Raw genomic sequence first — 17,870 nt, forward strand, 5'->3', positions numbered from 1 at the left:
GCGTGCGGCACGACAGCTCCGATGCGCTCGTCACCGTTCAGGATCTCGGTGTCATACACATTATGTGTCATACATCCATCTTTTAAAGAAACCCCATTTATTGACATAAACTCTCCGAGTGGAGGACACCCTAGCACTTAGGATGGTCTCAATAACTGCAGGAATAAGCCCCAGTGTCCCTCAATTGGTACACATCAGGGGCCAAACATGAAGGTTCCACCGGAGGAGGCCCCGGGGAAGACCTAGGACACGCTGGAGGGATTATGCCTCCCGGAAGACCTGGAGGAAGTGGCTAGGGAGAGGGACCCTTACCATCTCTCTCTCTCTCTCTCTCTCCCCCTTTTTCTTCTCCCTCTTTGTCCTACAAACCTGTCCCTTTACCTAGGTCCCGTCCTCCAGGCCCGCCCAGGATTCCATCCCGAGGGAGGGGTGGAACCAGCCCGAAGTTTTCGGGGGCTTTGCGAGCTCTGCCCAGGGGGGACCAATGCCGCTCCCTCTGCCCCGCTCTCTCCACGCCCATCGCTGGGCCCACTTACCACCACAGGGGTGGCGGGTAGGTCTGGGCCGGCCTGTTGGCGTTGCGGGGACCCAGACCATTTCATCGACAGATGCCCAATGATGGAGGTGGGGAGAATGATCCGGGTCCTGGATGTCCCACAGGCTGCCCCCGGTCAGGCTGGCTGGTACCAGATACCTGTGAGTATTAAGGGGGGTACCTATCCGGCTTTGGTGGATTCGGGATGTAACCAAACCTCGATCCACCAAAGCCTGATTCAGCCCGAGGCATTGGATACAGACCGCATGGTTAAGGTACGGTGCGTGCACGGGGACGTGGTGAAATATCCTGTGGTGTCAGTTGTGATTCAATTTCGGGGTCAAAAACATACTGTAGAGGTGGCCGTTAATCCGCACCTCAGGCATCCGCTCATTCTGGGAACCAATTGGCCGGCTTTTAAGGATTTATTGGGGTATTTGTGTGCGGATGTCTCTTGTAATAAAAGAAAGCTGGAGAAGGCAGCGGCCGTGCAGGTGGGAGAGGCTGAACCTGGACCACTGAGCACTGAATCCGGGGAAACGAGCGCGATTGAGATACTGATTCTCTCAGACCGTGATGACTTTCCCCTGAAGCAGTCTCAGGATGAGTCGTTGAAACATGCATTTGAACAGGTCCGTTCTATTGACGGCCAGTCTATCCAGCCTGACTGACCGCTCTCTTTTCCATATTTTGCTATTATAAAGGACCGGTTGTATAGAGTGATACAAGACACTCAGACAAAAGAAAATACAACCCAGTAATTAGTGCCAAAAACCCGCCGGGAAATGCTTTTCCAGGCGGCTAATTGTAAACCCAAATGACTGGACATTTGGGACAGGGAACAACATTAAATCGTCTCACGGCCCGTTTCTTTTGGCCGGGCATTCACGAGAATGTGCGCAGGTGGTGCGCGTCTTGTCGTGAATGTCAGCTGGTAAACCGCCGGCCTCTCCAAAAGCGCCATTGCGCCCTCTTCCCAGGTCCCCTTCGAAAGAATTGGGATGGACCTCATCGGGCCATTAGAACGATCTGCACGGGGGCATCGTTTTGCATTAGTGATGGTGGACTGTGCAACACGATACCCGGAGGCAGCAGCGCTCCGTAACATTTCGGTGAAAAGTGTTGAGGACGCTCTGTTTCGTTTAATCTCCCGCGTGGGGATCCCGAAGGAGTTCCTCACGGATCAGGGCACGGCGTTTATGTCACATACTTTACGCAAACTGTACGAATTATTGGGCATTAAATCGATTCGTACCAGCGTCTATCACCCATAAACGGACGGACTGGTAGAACGATTTAACCGCAAGTTGAAAACCATGATTCGTAAGTTTGTCCACGAAGACGCCAAAAATTGGGATAAATGGTTAGAACCCCTCCTATTCGCTGTACGCGAGGTCCCGCAAGCCTCCACAGGGTTTTCCCCCTTCGAGCTACTTTACGGATGTCAACCACGCAGGGTGCTAGACATCCTGAAGGAAACTTGGGAGGAGGGACCTTCTGATGGACGAAACGAAATTCAGTATGTCCTGGAACTGAGTACAAAACTTCACACTTTGGGGCAGCTTTCAATGGAGAATTTTTTACAAGCTCAGGACAAACAGATCCGGCTGTATAACAGGGGTGCTAAACTGCGAGAATTTACACTGGGAGAGAAAGTCCTTGTATTGCTGCCCACATCAAGCTCTAAATTACTGGCAAAGTGGCAAGGACCCTTTGAGGTTACACAGCGAGTCGTGGATCGTGGACGGCTCCCGGCCTGAGTCGGGCGGTGGGGGTATGTGCCAGGGGGGGCGTGGTTTAGTGAGGTCCGTGACGGGAGAGAGAGTCGTAAGTGGGTCAAGCAAGCCGTAAGTGGGTCAATTGCAAATAATTAACACCTGTGTCTTGATCCAGTAATGGGCGTGGAGAGACCGGATATAAGCCACCTGAAAGAGAGCTTGCGGGAGAGAGACTGACAGGAGACTCGGGGACACACACACACAAAGAGAGGAGAGCTCTGGAGAGCAACTGGACTGTGTTTGAGAACTTTTGATTTGTTTTGTGAAACACCTGTGAGCGTGTGCTGTGTTAAAAGAGTGTGTGAAACAGAGTAATAAAAGCCACCCGAGTCTCCATTAAGGCGACCCTGCCTTCTTCCTTCCTTACTCATATCGAACTTTGTTCCAAATGCCTTTAATGATTATTCACTCCTTACAACTGATTGTCACCGACTATTTGCATAAAAATACAAGTTTTGTCTTATGATCTGATGTTCCACAGAAACGGATGACTCACGACAGTCTTTCCCAGTGTGAATGTCATGATACCCCAGACTCCAGTTACAGTTACGTTCTCCATAATGATGCCTGGAAACAAATGACTTTCAGCTTAAATAACAGCAATGACTCCTTTATTTACTGTCCATCATTCATACTGCTCAAATGTGATTAAGAGAAAGCTTTACAATATTTTGTGATTTTCATGAATAAAAAATAATTCTGGTGCTTTGATTAATTCTGGTAATTGACATTTTGAATTGTTCTTCTAATGAAATGAGACTTTATCCAATGTTTCTCTCTTCAAAACAAACCTCATTGAAGCGTATTATTGGTGAACACGTATGAAGACACTTCAACAGCTGCTCATCTCTTTCTCAGAGGCGCTTTTCTGTTCTGTAAGTACTCTGTCGTCCTGAGATTCCCTTGTCATACAGACACATTCAACATCCGACTGAAAAAGACTGAGATTGTTTCAGTGATTGGAGCCGTTGTTCCAGCATGTCTGTGGAAATGGAGTCATCATGGCAACAGTTCATAAACTCTGAAGTGAACAATACAAGTGCCCTTATCATCCTCCCTAATGTGCATCTCGATCAGATCGCCCTCTGTTTCTCTATCTTAGAATATTGAAATCAGATAATCTAAAGAAACTAAAATTAGAGAAATATAAGTTCAGTAGCTTTGAATTCAGAAAGACAAAAACTCTCAGTCTCCTTGTGAATGGCGACTCAATCTGTCGATAACTTATACAGAACCAAAACTATTTACATTTTTCCAAAAAAAGTCCAGGCGCTTTTGGCCTCTTTGGATTTTGGATATTTACTGGTGCCAAGCCTCAAAACAGTTCCTATCAGGAACTTCTCCTCAAACTTTCTCCACAAAACTACTAAAAACTGCAGCGCGTCTCTCTCTCTCTCTATCCTCAACACTATTGCCGTGCGTCTCTCTCTCTTCACAATAAAAGAGCTGTGGTTCATGCGTAATGACGCACACCAACGTGGATGACGGATCAGCCTGTCATTGGTCAAACCCTCATCCAAAATGGCAGCTAGCATGGCGCTAGCGGCAAAAATGACGGAAAATTTATAAATTATGGACATCAAGTGGATATATCTTGGATGTAAGCGTTTTGATTTATTGCTGAACAACTCCAAAAAGATGCACATGTTCCAGGCTGGATAGAAAACCTTCTGTAAAGGCTACAAAGACACCAAAGACACCCCCGTGATGGCTAGCTCGTTAGCTTTCTGCTGGAAAAAACGGTAAGAAAATGGATAAAAGTTTCATGAAATAATATAGATATTTATCGGAGGTGCCGTGTGACGTCGTGGGCGATGCCGTCGGGCTCTGAGGGTTAAATCGTCTCACGGCCCGTTTCTTTTGGCCGGGCATTCACGAGAATGTGCGCAGGTGGTGCGCGTCTTGTCGTGAATGTCAGCTGGTAAACCGCCGGCCTCTCCAAAAGCGCCATTGCGCCCTCTTCCCAGGTCCCCTTCGAAAGAATTGGGATGGACCTCATCGGGCCATTAGAACGATCTGCACGGGGGCATCGTTTTGCATTAGTGATGGTGGACTATGCAACACGATACCCGGAGGCAGTAGCGCTCCGTAACATTTCGGCGAAAAGTGTTGAGGACGCTCTGTTTCGTTTAATCTCCCGCGTGGGGATCCCGAAGGAGTTCCTCACGGATCAGCGCACGGAGTTTATGTCACATACTTTACGCAAACTGTACGAATTATTGGGCATTAAATCGATTCGTACCAGCGTCTATCACCCATAAACGGACGGACTGGAAGAACGATTTAACCGCAAGTTGAAAACCATGATTCGTAAGTTTGTCCACGAAGACGTCAAAAATTGGGATAAATGGTTAGAACCCCTCCTATTCGCTGTACGCGAGGTCCCGCAAGCCTCCACAGGGTTTTCCCCCTTCGAGCTACTTTACGGATGTCAACCACGCAGGGTGCTAGACATCCTGAAGGAAACTTGGGAGGAGGGACCTTCTGATGGACGAAACGAAATTCAGTATGTCCTGGAACTGAGTACAAAACTTCACACTTTGGGGCGGCTTTCAATGGAGAATTTGTTACAAGCTCAGGACAAACAGACCCGGCTGTATAACAGGGGTGCTAAACTGCGAGAATTTACACTGGGAGAGAAAGTCCTTGTATTGCTGCCCACATCAAGCTCTAAATTACTGGCAAAGTGGCAAGGACCCTTTGAGGTTACACAGCGAGTTGTGGATCGTGGACGGCTCCCGGCCTGAGTCGGGCGGTGGGGGTATGTGCCAGGTGGGGGGGGGTTTAGTGAGGTCCGTGACGGGAGAGAGAGTCGTAAGTGGGTCAAGCAAGCTGTAAGTGGGTCAATTGCAAATAATTAACACCTGTGTCTTGTTCCAGTAATGGGCGTGGAGAGACCGGATATAAGCCACCTGAAAGAGAGCTTCCGGGAGAGAGACTGACAGGAGACTCGGGGACACACACACACAAAGAGAGGAGAGCTCTGGAGAGCAACTGGACTGTGTTTGAGAACTTTTGATTTGTTTTGTGAAACACCTGTGAGCGTGTGCTGTGTTAAAAGAGTGTGTGAAACAGAGTAATAAAAGCCACCCGAGTCTCCATTAAGGCGACCCTGCCTTCTTCCTTCCTTACTCATATCGAACTTTGTTCCAAATGCCTTTAATGATTATTCACTCCTTACAACTGATTGTCACCGACTATTTGCATAAAAATACAAGTTTTGTCTTATGATCTGATGTTCCACAGAAACGGATGACTCACGACAGTCTTTCCCAGTGTGAATGTCATGATACCCCAGACTCCAGTTACAGTTACGTTCTCCATAATGATGCCTGGAAACAAATGACTTTCAGCTTAAATAACAGCAATGACTCCTTTATTTACTGTCCATCATTCATACTGCTCAAATGTGATTAAGAGAAAGCTTTACAATATTTTGTGATTTTCATGAATAAAAAATAATTCTGGTGCTTTGATTAATTCTGGTAATTGACATTTTGAATTGTTCTTCTAATGAAATGAGACTTTATCCAATGTTTCTCTCTTCAAAACAAACCTCATTGAAGCGTATTATTGGTGAACACGTATGAAGACACTTCAACAGCTGCTCATCTCTTTCTCAGAGGCGCTTTTCTGTTCTGTAAGTACTCTGTCGTCCTGAGATTCCCTTGTCATACAGACACATTCAACATCCGACTGAAAAAGACTGAGATTGTTTCAGTGATTGGAGCCGTTGTTCCAGCATGTCTGTGGAAATGGAGTCATCATGGCAACAGTTCATAAACTCTGAAGTGAACAATACAAGTGCCCTTATCATCCTCCCTAATGTGCATCTCGATCAGATCGCCCTCTGTTTCTCTATCTTAGAATATTGAAATCAGATAATCTAAAGAAACTAAAATTAGAGAAATATAAGTTCAGTAGCTTTGAACTAGAGGAAATGGCTAGCAGTATGAGCACGATTTTATCTAGCACATTAGAAATTGTTGCACCAATTAGATTAAAAAAGGTTAGAGAGAAACCTAAAGCACCATGGTACAACAGTGCTACACATGTTATCAAGAGAGAAACTCGTAACTTAGAGCGTAAATGGAAACAAACAAATTTAGAGGTCTTTAGAATCGCGTGGAAAGATAGTATGTCACGTTATAAAAAGGCCCTAAAAGCAGCCAGGGCTGAGCATCTCCGCAAAATAATAGAAAATAATCAAAATAACCCAAGGTTTTTATTTAACATCGTGGCTAGACTAACAAATAAACAAGCATCGCCTGAACAAAATATTCCGTCACAGTTTAGTAGTAATGATTTTATGAACTTCTTCACTGAAAAAATAGAAAGCATCAGAAACAAAATTGTAAATGTACAATCTTTAATGATGTCTTATGATTCAACCACAACTATCGCCCGTCAAGAACTACTACACCGCTTTACAACTATAGGACAGGAAGAGCTAAACAAACTTATCATTGCATCTAAACCAACAACATGTTTATTAGATCCAATACCCACTAAACTACTGAAAGAATTGTTACCTGTAGTGGAAGAGCCTCTTCTCAATATTATTAACTCATCTTTATCTTTAGGTCATGTTCCAAGAATATTCAAGTTGGCAGTCATAAAACCTCTCATTAAGAAGCCACAATTAGATCATAATAACCTAGCAAATTACAGACCAATTTCAAATCTTCCATTTATGTCTAAAATACTAGAAAAAGTTGTGTCCGCTCAATTGTGCGCTTTCTTGCAAGAAAATGATATCTATGAAAAATTTCAAACAGGATTCAGGCCGCATCATAGCACAGAAACTGCACTCGTTAAAATCACAAATGATTTACTTCTAGCTTCTGACCAAGGCTGTATCTCAATACTAGTTCTACTAGTTCACCACGGGGTTTTCCCCCTTCGAGCTGCTTTACGGATGTCAACCACGCAGGGTGCTAGACATCCTGAGGGAAACTTGGGAGGAGGGACCTTCTGATGGTCGAAACGAAATTCAGTATGTCCTGGAACTGAGTACAAAACTTCACACTTTGGGGCGGCTTTCAATGGAGAATTTGTTACAAGCTCAGGACAAACAGACCCGGCTGTATAACAGGGGTGCTAAACTGCGAGAATTTACACTGGGAGAGAAAGTCCTTGTATTTCTGCCCACATCAAGCTCTAAATTATGGCAAAGTGGCAAGGACCCTTTGAGGTTACACAGCGAGTCGTGGATCGTGGACGGCTCCCGGCCTGAGTCGGGCGGTGGGGGTATGTGCCAGGTGGGGGGGGGTTTAGTGAGGTCCGTGACGGGAGAGAGAGTCGTAAGTGGGTCAAGCAAGCCGTAAGTGGGTCAATTGCAAATAATTAACACCTGTGTCTTGTTCCAGTAATGGGCGTGGAGAGACCGGATATAAGCCACCTGAAAGAGAGCTTCCGGGAGAGAGACTGACAGGAGACTCGGGGACACACACACACAAAGAGAGGAGAGCTCTGGAGAGCAACTGGACTGTGTTTGAGAACTTTTGATTTGTTTTGTGAAACACCTGTGAGCGTGTGCTGTGTTAAAAGAGTGTGTGAAACAGAGTAATAAAAGCCACCCGAGTCTCCATTAAGGCGACCCTGCCTTCTTCCTTCCTTACTCATATCGAACTTTGTTCCAAATGCCTTTAATGATTATTCACTCCTTACAACTGATTGTCACCGACTATTTGCATAAAAATACAAGTTTTGTCTTATGATCTGATGTTCCACAGAAACGGATGACTCACGACAGTCTTTCCCAGTGTGAATGTCATGATACCCCAGACTCCAGTTACAGTTACGTTCTCCATAATGATGCCTGGAAACAAATGACTTTCAGCTTAAATAACAGCAATGACTCCTTTATTTACTGTCCATCATTCATACTGCTCAAATGTGATTAAGAGAAAGCTTTACAATATTTTGTGATTTTCATGAATAAAAAATAATTCTGGTGCTTTGATTAATTCTGGTAATTGACATTTTGAATTGTTCTTCTGATGAAATGAGACTTTATCCAATGTTTCTCTCTTCAAAACAAACCTCATTGAAGCGTATTATTGGTGAACACGTATGAAGACACTTCAACAGCTGCTCATCTCTTTCTCAGAGGCGCTTTTCTGTTCTGTAAGTACTCTGTCGTCCTGAGATTCCCTTGTCATACAGACACATTCAACATCCGACTGAAAAAGACTGAGATTGTTTCAGTGTTTCAGGAAATGGCTAGCAGTATGAGCACGATTTTATCTAGCACATTAGAAATTGTTGCACCAATTAGATTAAAAAAGGTTAGAGAGAAACCTAAAGCACCATGGTACAACAGTGCTACACATGTTATCAAGAGAGAAACTCGTAACTTAGAGCGTAAATGGAAACAAACAAATTTAGAGGTCTTTAGAATCGCGTGGAAAGATAGTATGTCACGTTATAAAAAGGCCCTAAAAGCAGCCAGGGCTGAGCATCTCCGCAAAATAATAGAAAATAATCAAAATAACCCAAGGTTTTTATTTAACATCGTGGCTAGACTAACAAATAAACAAGCATCGCCTGAACAAAATATTCCGTCACAGTTTAGTAGTAATGATTTTATGAACTTCTTCACTGAAAAAATAGAAAGCATCAGAAACAAAATTGTAAATGTACAATCTTTAATGATGTCTTATGATTCAACCACAACTATCGCCCGTCAAGAACTACTACACCGCTTTACAACTATAGGACAGGAAGAGCTAAACAAACTTATCATTGCATCTAAACCAACAACATGTTTATTAGATCCAATACCCACTAAACTACTGAAAGAATTGTTACCTGTAGTGGAAGAGCCTCTTCTCAATATTATTAACTCATCTTTATCTTTAGGTCATGTTCCAAGAATATTCAAGTTGGCAGTCATAAAACCTCTCATTAAGAAGCCACAATTAGATCATAATAACCTAGCAAATTACAGACCAATTTCAAATCTTCCATTTATGTCTAAAATACTAGAAAAAGTTGTGTCCGCTCAATTGTGCGCTTTCTTGCAAGAAAATGATATCTATGAAAAATTTCAAACAGGATTCAGGCCGCATCATAGCACAGAAACTGCACTCGTTAAAATCACAAATGATTTACTTCTAGCTTCTGACCAAGGCTGTATCTCAATACTAGTTCTACTCGATCTTAGTGCTGCGTTTGATACTATAGATCATAAAATACTCTTAGATCGACTTCGAAATTATACTGGTGTTCAGGGACAGGCATTAAACTGGTTTAGATCGTACTTATCAGACCGCTACCATTTTGTCTGTCTAAATGGGGAAAAATCAAAGATAACGTCAGTAGACTATGGGGTGCCGCAAGGATCCGTGCTAGGCCCTCTGCTATTCTCTATATATATGCTGCCGCTTGGTAATATTATAAGAAAACATGGAATTAATTTCCACTGTTATGCTGATGACACTCAATTATATATTTCATCACGACCGGATGAAAACGCTAAATTATCTAAACTGACAGTGTGTGTTGAAGATATTAAATACTGGATGACGTGTAATTTTCTGCTATTAAATTCAGATAAAACGGAGGTGTTACTTATTGGTCCAAAAAACTGCCCACAAAACCTCTCGCAATACAATTTTACCTTGGAAGGATGTCCTGTCACTTTATCCACTACAGTAAAAGACCTGGGTGTTATATTAGACCGCAACCTGACATTCGAAAATCATATTTCATATGTTACAAGAACGGCATTTTTCCATCTTAGAAACATTGCTAAGCTACGTAACATGCTATCTATTTCTGATGCAGAAAAGTTAGTTCATGCATTCATGACCTCGAGATTAGATTACTGTAATGCTTTATTAGCTGGTTGTCCTGCATCCTCAATAAACAAACTACAGTTAGTCCAAAACGCGGCTGCTAGAGTTCTTACTAGGTCAAGAAAATATGATCATATAACACCAATTTTATCATCTCTACACTGCTTACCTGTGAAGTTCCGTATCAATTACAAACTATTGCTACTGACCTATAAAGCCCTAAATGGTTTAGCTCCAGTGTATCTAACGGATCTTCTATCGCCCTACAATCCATCGCGCTCTTTAAGATCACTAAACTCTAGGCTTCTGGTCATTCCTAGGATATCTAAGTCCACTAAAGGAGGGAGGGCTTTTTCACATTTAGCTCCTAAACTCTGGAATAGTCTTCCTGATATTGTTCGAGGTTCAGACTCGCTGTCCCAGTTTAAAACTAGATTAAAGACGCATCTCTTTAGCCAAGCATTCACATTATAATTATCTTTTTATACTACAGTTAAATCGGATCAAAAGCATTAATATTCTGAACAGCAGCTACGCTAATCATTTCCCATCTGCTTTTCTGTTGTTATCTCGGGACACTAGTCCCGAGGTAAATAGTTCATCAGCTCCAGTTTGTATCCAGCCTCTCATGGAGACTTCGGATGCCCCGACACCTGTGATGAGACGACTCCACGCCTGTGAAGAGACGACTCAACGCCAGCGTTGTTATGGCCTAAATTAATACACGATTGATTAACTTTTTCGAACATTATTCTTTAACATTGTCTTTCTAACATTTTTACTGTACATCTATGAAATGCACTTTCTGTAAAGCTGCTTTGAAACAATGTGTATTGTGAAAAGCGCTATACAAATAAATTTGAATTGAATTGAAATGAATTCAGAAAGACAAAAACTCTCACTCTCCTTGTGAATGGCGACTCAATCTGTCGCACTTAAGGGGAAAATTAAGCATGAAATACAGGACAGATTATGATTATTGGACATTTTAAATAATACACTTTTTAAGTCTAGCACAATATTATATTTCCAAATGAATTCTGGATATGACAAGAATATGGAAAAGGGCAGATTTTATTTCATTCAGTAAGTTTATTATTGTATCAGAGAAATACTAAAAGGTTATAATACACGCAGGATTGAATACAGAAGTTGTTTTGAAAAAAATTCAAGTAACAAACGTCCTGTAAACATTTGTAATACACTATATCGCAACTGCCTCAGAGAGAGTTGGACTTATAACACGAAGGTTGTGGATTTGATTCTCAACATCAGCAGGAAACGCCTGAGGTTTCCTTAAGCAAGGCACCAAACCCCCAATCTGCCCACTGCTCCGGGTGTGTGTGTGTGTGTTTCACTACTCACTGCTCCTAATGTGTGTGCACTAAGTATGAGTTACCATCGTGTCACTTCACTTTCACAAATGGCTGCTCCCTCTACTGGAAAGATGTTGAAACAGAAAATTGAAAATATTAAAAGCATTTTTCATCATTCAAAAATAAATTATGCCAGTACTTATGCATGCATATCTCTCTCTCTTTTTTTTGGTGAAGAGTATAATTCTAACATCTACAAACAGTTCTGCAAAAATAATATCAGATTATATATAAAAGCTGTGGAGCACATCAACATCTTATTCAGAATAAAAGCTGAACCATATTATGGACCATCAGTGTTGCCGTGTTGAGTTTAAGATGCTCAAACAAGCAGTGTGATGTTACACACATCACCTTAAAACGGTTTACATCTAAACTGTTGCCATTTGTGAAAACGGCCATAAATGCAATGAAGCACAAACGTCTAAGAAAACATTTTACACAGTTATAAAATAATCTCTAGGACTGAAAGCTGCATGCTTTGGCTGTCTTCATTCATTTGTTTGGCGAGACAAAGGGGAAAAAATATCAGAAATCCATATTATCATCAAAGAACCAAGACCACCAATTCATTTTAGGTTTTAACATTTTTGATACATGACTTGTAAAATGTGAAACCTGTACAACTCGCCTGAAATAAACGTGAAAATGTCTCTTTAGCAAAAACACTAGACGGCCCTTTTTTAACAATTCAAGTTAGCATATTTACTTTAGAAGCCCTAAAGAAATACTAAAAATAAAATACAACTATATAAACTATTACTGAGAAAAATTGGGATTATATTTAGAAGAGGAAAGACAGTTTACAGATGGATTTTGTCCTTTTCCAAAACACAGTTAATGCAACAGAAACCCACTGTTGATTATGACTGAAGGTGATGATAAAACATGAATGTGGTTTACAGTCTGCTGGCTAGATTCATCTCTGGGACTCTGATGGGCGGATTCTTCAAAAGTGTTCACACCTGTTCCCTTATCATGAGCCTCATCTCTCTAGATCTGCATTGGTTGTTTCTCCTGCTTGTTGATTCCAGAGAGTTTATTGGCATCACCAGATCTCAAATCGTGGGTCTGTGAGGAAGAGCTCTCTGGATTCAATTCTGTTGTTGAAGAGCCTACAGAGATACAAACACACATTGATATCAGCAACAGCCAGCTGACACAAACACACCAGCATGAACAGAAATCAGATGTGTAAACATATAAATTGTGTCAATGTATTTTTTCTAAATGGATAAATTGTAGTAGATAGCAAAATAAACGCATGCAAATAAAATGGCCTTGTATAAAAGAGAAAGAACTTCAACTGATTTTTGAGACTCATGTCTGTTACATACTAAGGAAGACTTCAGTTCAAATAACTTTAGAAGAGAATGTGATTCTGTGATGTTCAGACACACACCTCACTGTCTTTATGTTACTGTTGAGAGAGACGATACTGTAGATTTTCTGAGCCCCAGCGTCAGTGATGCTATTGCCACTAAAACTGCAGATCAAACAAACAAATCAGACAAAAATATTACATTATACTACAGATTATAGTTTGTTTCTCAGTCCCTCACTCAATGTTTTGTGCTTTGTGGAGGTTTGGGAGCAGCAGATCCAGGCTGTGATCAGTGAGACGACACTGACTCAGATCCAGTTCAGTCAGTCCTTCAGAATATTCCAGAACCAGCACCAGACCTCTACAGACCTGCGGCTCCAGATGAGTCTGACTGAGGTCGACCTCGCCACCCAGAGCTCGAGAAAGAGACTCGGCTTCCTCACGCCTCACATGAGCCAGAAGCTGAAGCAGCAGAGATTTATCACAGCTGAAAGACAGAGCAAGAGATGATTATAGATCCTTTAGTCTGTTTGTGTATGAATGTATTGGGTTCATGTTTCTCACCAGAGTTTAACAGAATGTAACACTGGGAACAGCTGGTCCAGTCCAGCTGTGTTAATGTCACAGTCCTGTAGAATCAGCTGTGTGTGTGTGTCTGTGTGTGTGTGAGCTCTCTGAATGACTGTGCTCATCACACGGCAGTCCTCAGTGGTCAGATGTAGAGTCTCAGAGTCTGTGTTTGCGGTCAGATCCAGAGCAGAACGGCAGGAGAAGTCCAGCTTGTGCTGCAGGACGGAGAGCAGAAGTGCTGATGCCTCCTGCTGGACATCAGAGACACTGCAGCAGTGAAGCATCCTCAGTAACAGCAGCCGGTCAACACTGAACACAGACAAACACCAAGTCAACACACATTCTATATCAATATCATCAAGAATCTTAAATTGTAGCTTAGTGTAAGTGTTTTGCTCAAGGTTATTATAGTAATAGTTTGTGATCTTTAACCAATAAGTACGGATGTGATTCCTAAAGGATTAGTTCACTTCAGAATTCAAAGTTCTTGATATTTGACTGACCTCCATGTCATCTAAGATGCTCATGTCTTTCTTCAGTTGGAAAGAAATTAAGTTTTTTGAGTTTTTTTGAGGAAAACATTAATATATAATGAACATCAAATGGGTTGAAGGTCCAAATCAATGCAGTTTCAAAGGGCTTCAGAGGCTCTGCATGATCCCATCCGAGGAATAGGGTCTTATCTAGCAAAACGATTGATCAATTGAAAAAAATAAAATAAAAATGTATATACTTTTTAAAATCACAAATGCTCTACTTCGGTGTTGTGCTTCTTCACGGCGTATGACGTCTTCACGTATGTGGAAGTACCGACCCAGTGCCGAAAAACTCCATCTCATGTTCTCCTTCACAGACATCGTTGTTTTACCTTTATTTTAGTAAAGGACATTTGATTAAGTCTTTGAACGTTCGTTTTAACACTGGGTCGGTACTTCCACGTACATCACAGGTGTGACCTTTCCGACGTGATGACGTCATACGTCGTGCAAAAGCAGAACACCGAAGTCGAGCATTTGTGGTTAAAAAGTATAATTCGTGTCGCTAGATAAGACCCTATTCCTCGGCCGGAATTGTGTAGAGCCCTTTGAAACTGCATTGATTTGGACCTTCAACCCATTGGTTGCCATTGAAGTCCATTATATGGAGAAAAATCCTGGAATGTTTTCCTCAAAAAACTTCATTTCTTTTTGACTGAAGAAAGAAAGACATGAGCATCTTAGATGACATGGGGGTGTGTAAATTATCAGGACATTTTAATTCTAAAGTGAACAATTCCTTTAGGAATTCAATGATTCCAATTCCTCTCCTCTTTCCATTCTGGTAATGAATTTTCCAGTATTTCTGAGGGATAAATGGTTGGAAACAAGAAATACATTGAAATGTCAAAAGATGATGATAACAATAATTTCAACAAGTGTGTTTACACTTTTAATCTAAAGGTGCTACCATAAATCCAATCCAATAACTGTCCATAAATGCATATTAAATGGTATTAAAATAAGATATAAATACAGTATATACAGTATATATATATACAGATAAACAGAAAAAAACTGAGACAAAATCCAGAAGAACTGCGGCAGCGTCGGCAAAGCTCCCTGAAAAACTATGAGCAAGTGTACAAAACAAAAGCTGTTTTAAACGCAAAGGGTGGTCACACCAAACACTGATTTGATTTAGTTAATAGAAGTTAATTGATTAAAAATGTTTTACAAAATCTACTTATGACATTATTTTTGAAAACTTCCTGACTTTACAGCATTTTTACACAAGTGTCTAAGTACTGTAGCTTTGCAGGAGGGTTTCTTCAAGCGTCCTGGAGACGTTGCCGCAGTTCTTCTGGATTTTGTCTCAGTTTTTTCTGTTTCTTCATGTAATCCCAGACGGACTCGATGATGGTGATCATACCTCTGTTGTCAGACTCATTCTGCATATAAAAATCTCACTGGAATGGATTATTACAATTAATGGCAAAATGAATGTTTGAAAATGTAAACTGATATTACCTACAGACACACTATTACAAAAGATATAACTGGCTTAAAACCATTTTTGGGGCTATATATAAATACAGTATATATACACATACATACATTATATATATATACACATATATATATATATATATATATATATATTTTTTTTTTTTTTTTGTAAAATACTAATGACAAAATAATCTGCTTTAACTAATAACAATGCAACCCTCCCACAAGGCTTCGACATCACCATAAAAGCTAGTCAATATAACACACATGCAGACAAGAGAAACAGGAAAAGAAAGAGAGATGGATATGAATCTCAATTGGAAGGCTGCGTCCTAGTAAATCTGCATATCTAGGCTGCTTTTACATCAAGCGCCATCGAAAACCATCCCAATTTTGAAGGATCCTTAAAGCCAGCCTTCGTTTTACATCATTCCTGCACCACAATCACAAACTGAGCTCATCCAATTTTTCTATGTAACAAGGACAAAATATATATAAACAAAAAAATGTAGATGAATGCATTGTTTTCTTTTGTTGTAAATTAGTCACAATGATAAACTGTCCATAAATGTAAACACTGGGAGACCACAGACTGTTGTCATTCACTGTACGTCATTAATATAAAGTTAGTTAACAAAGACTTTCAATATAATTTTCAAAGTTGATTTTAATAGTATTTTCATGCTGTGAAATGGAGTGGAGCCCTTCAGCTCCAACCCTAATTAAACACACCTGAACCAGCCAATCAAAGTCTTACTTGACAGACTAGAAATTTCCAGGCGAGTGTGTTGAGGCAATTTGGAGCTAATCTTTGCAGGACCCTCCAGGAGCAGGGTTTGACAGTCCTGTACTAGACCTTCTCAATCTACTGTTCAATGCTGGGCAGGACTCTAGCCTAGACGCCTCAGAAGAACTGGTAAAGGACGGACGCAGCCTTCACACTGAGAAGCACCCATAGAGAAAAGCAGCGAGACCTGAGGCTGGAGACATGTCTGAAGAGAGGCACAATGCTCTCCAGCTCTTCCTCTGGTATGGAGGTCCACAGCAGGTCGAGTGAAACTGCAGTGCAGTGCTGGAGTGTGAAGCGCAGGGCCGCACAGTGGACAGAGTCCAGCTCTCGGCTCTGAAGGCTGATGTAGTTCTCCACTGAACTCAACAGACTGGACACAAATCCAACAGAGCCGCTCTCATAGATCTCTCTGATCACAGACAGCATGAAGGTGGAGCTCATCCTGTACAGACATCATACAAATCTTCATGATTAATCTTGTACTTTTATCATTTATTATTCAGTTCAAGATTTATGTGAAATAATAAACATTGCCATTCATTTCGAGGTTTTCTATCATTTCTAAAGTGTTTTTGAGATAATAAATTGTTGAGTAGTTTACCGTTTGAACTTAATCCTGTTCAGAAACGGCAGAATGCTTCTGATGTTGTATTGATTGTTGCTCTTTCTGAAGTTCACAGTGATAAGTTGAATTCTGTGCTGCAGGAAATAGTGAAGCTCTTCCCAGCTCAAGGAACAGGAAGTCAGATCTCCGCCCACTTTCTGCAGGAAGTGCTGAGTCAGTTCTTCTTCCTGAGCTTCATAGACACATTCAACCAGCTTCTGGAGACTCTCTTTAGATGGTCTACACATACAGAATTCACTGTTATATTTTTATGCCATGATAAATAGAAAGTCAAACACTGTTGAAATTGGTTGTATATAGTCTTATTACCTGAGAGTCAGCGGGCCCTGATGACACAGTAGGACAGATAGAGAAACAGACTGCATCTTGTATTCAGTCAGGTTCAAACACTGGACAGTCCAGAGTCTCAGAAAGACGGCCAAACTGCTCAGGACTCGGGACCGCTTACTCTCTGACGGCCGTTCATCATTCGGATCAAGTGTAAGTTCATTCACAGTGACGGGAGTTTGAATCCTCATAGACCTCAACATCTGCACGATTCTCACCACCATATAACCACTCAGCCTAGAAAAAAACAACACGCACTGTAAATATTAGCAAATCTCAATTTAGGAAAATGAATCCCGATCAACATGTGAAATGTTTATTTATACTCCTGTCTGTACCTGAGTGTGTGTATGTGTGTGATGTGTCTGAAGAGAAGCCTTGTTCCTCTTATAGAGATGGCTTCAGGTTTTAGGCTGAGGTTGAGTCTGTCAGAAGAGAAACGTAAGACTCTCCCCACAGACCTGCAGGATTTGCTGGGTAAACGTCCTTCCAGACTGACGGAGAAGCCAAGAACCTCCAACAGTGAAGTCACCAGCTCTGGATTCTCTCTGAACTGGACCGCTTTAACTAAAGTTAACAAACACTGTGCAGAACAGCTGAAAATATAATAAATACTAGATTAAAATGACTAGATACATTAACATGACCCATTACAATTGGAAAAAGAAATTGTGTAAAAGATCTCAAGACTCTTAGGGCCAGTTCGGTTCACTTCACACAGAAAGTGTTTTTCTATTCCACAGTTTAATCATGTGTTT

General features: G+C 41.4%; 1 protein-coding gene across 1 annotated transcript; it reads right to left on the bottom strand.

The window, feature by feature from the left end:
• Window positions 1–11,172: 11,172 nt before the first annotated feature.
• LOC307127871 (uncharacterized protein) lies at window positions 11,173–17,710 on the bottom strand. The gene is made up of 8 exons (XM_079819366.1): window positions 17,451–17,710; window positions 17,095–17,349; window positions 16,762–17,004; window positions 16,345–16,602; window positions 13,380–13,694; window positions 13,054–13,302; window positions 12,894–12,977; window positions 11,173–12,606 (listed from the first exon to the last, which is right to left on the bottom strand). Exons 2-8 carry the CDS (start codon window positions 17,334–17,336, stop codon window positions 12,540–12,542), a joined length of 1,458 nt encoding a protein of 485 aa, XP_079675492.1. The 5' UTR covers window positions 17,337–17,349; window positions 17,451–17,710; the 3' UTR covers window positions 11,173–12,539.
• Window positions 17,711–17,870: the final 160 nt, after the last annotated feature.

Source organism: Gobio gobio (genome assembly GCF_949357685.1).
Source record: "Gobio gobio genome assembly, chromosome: 1".
NCBI classification, from domain to species: Eukaryota; Metazoa; Chordata; class Actinopteri; order Cypriniformes; family Gobionidae; genus Gobio; species Gobio gobio.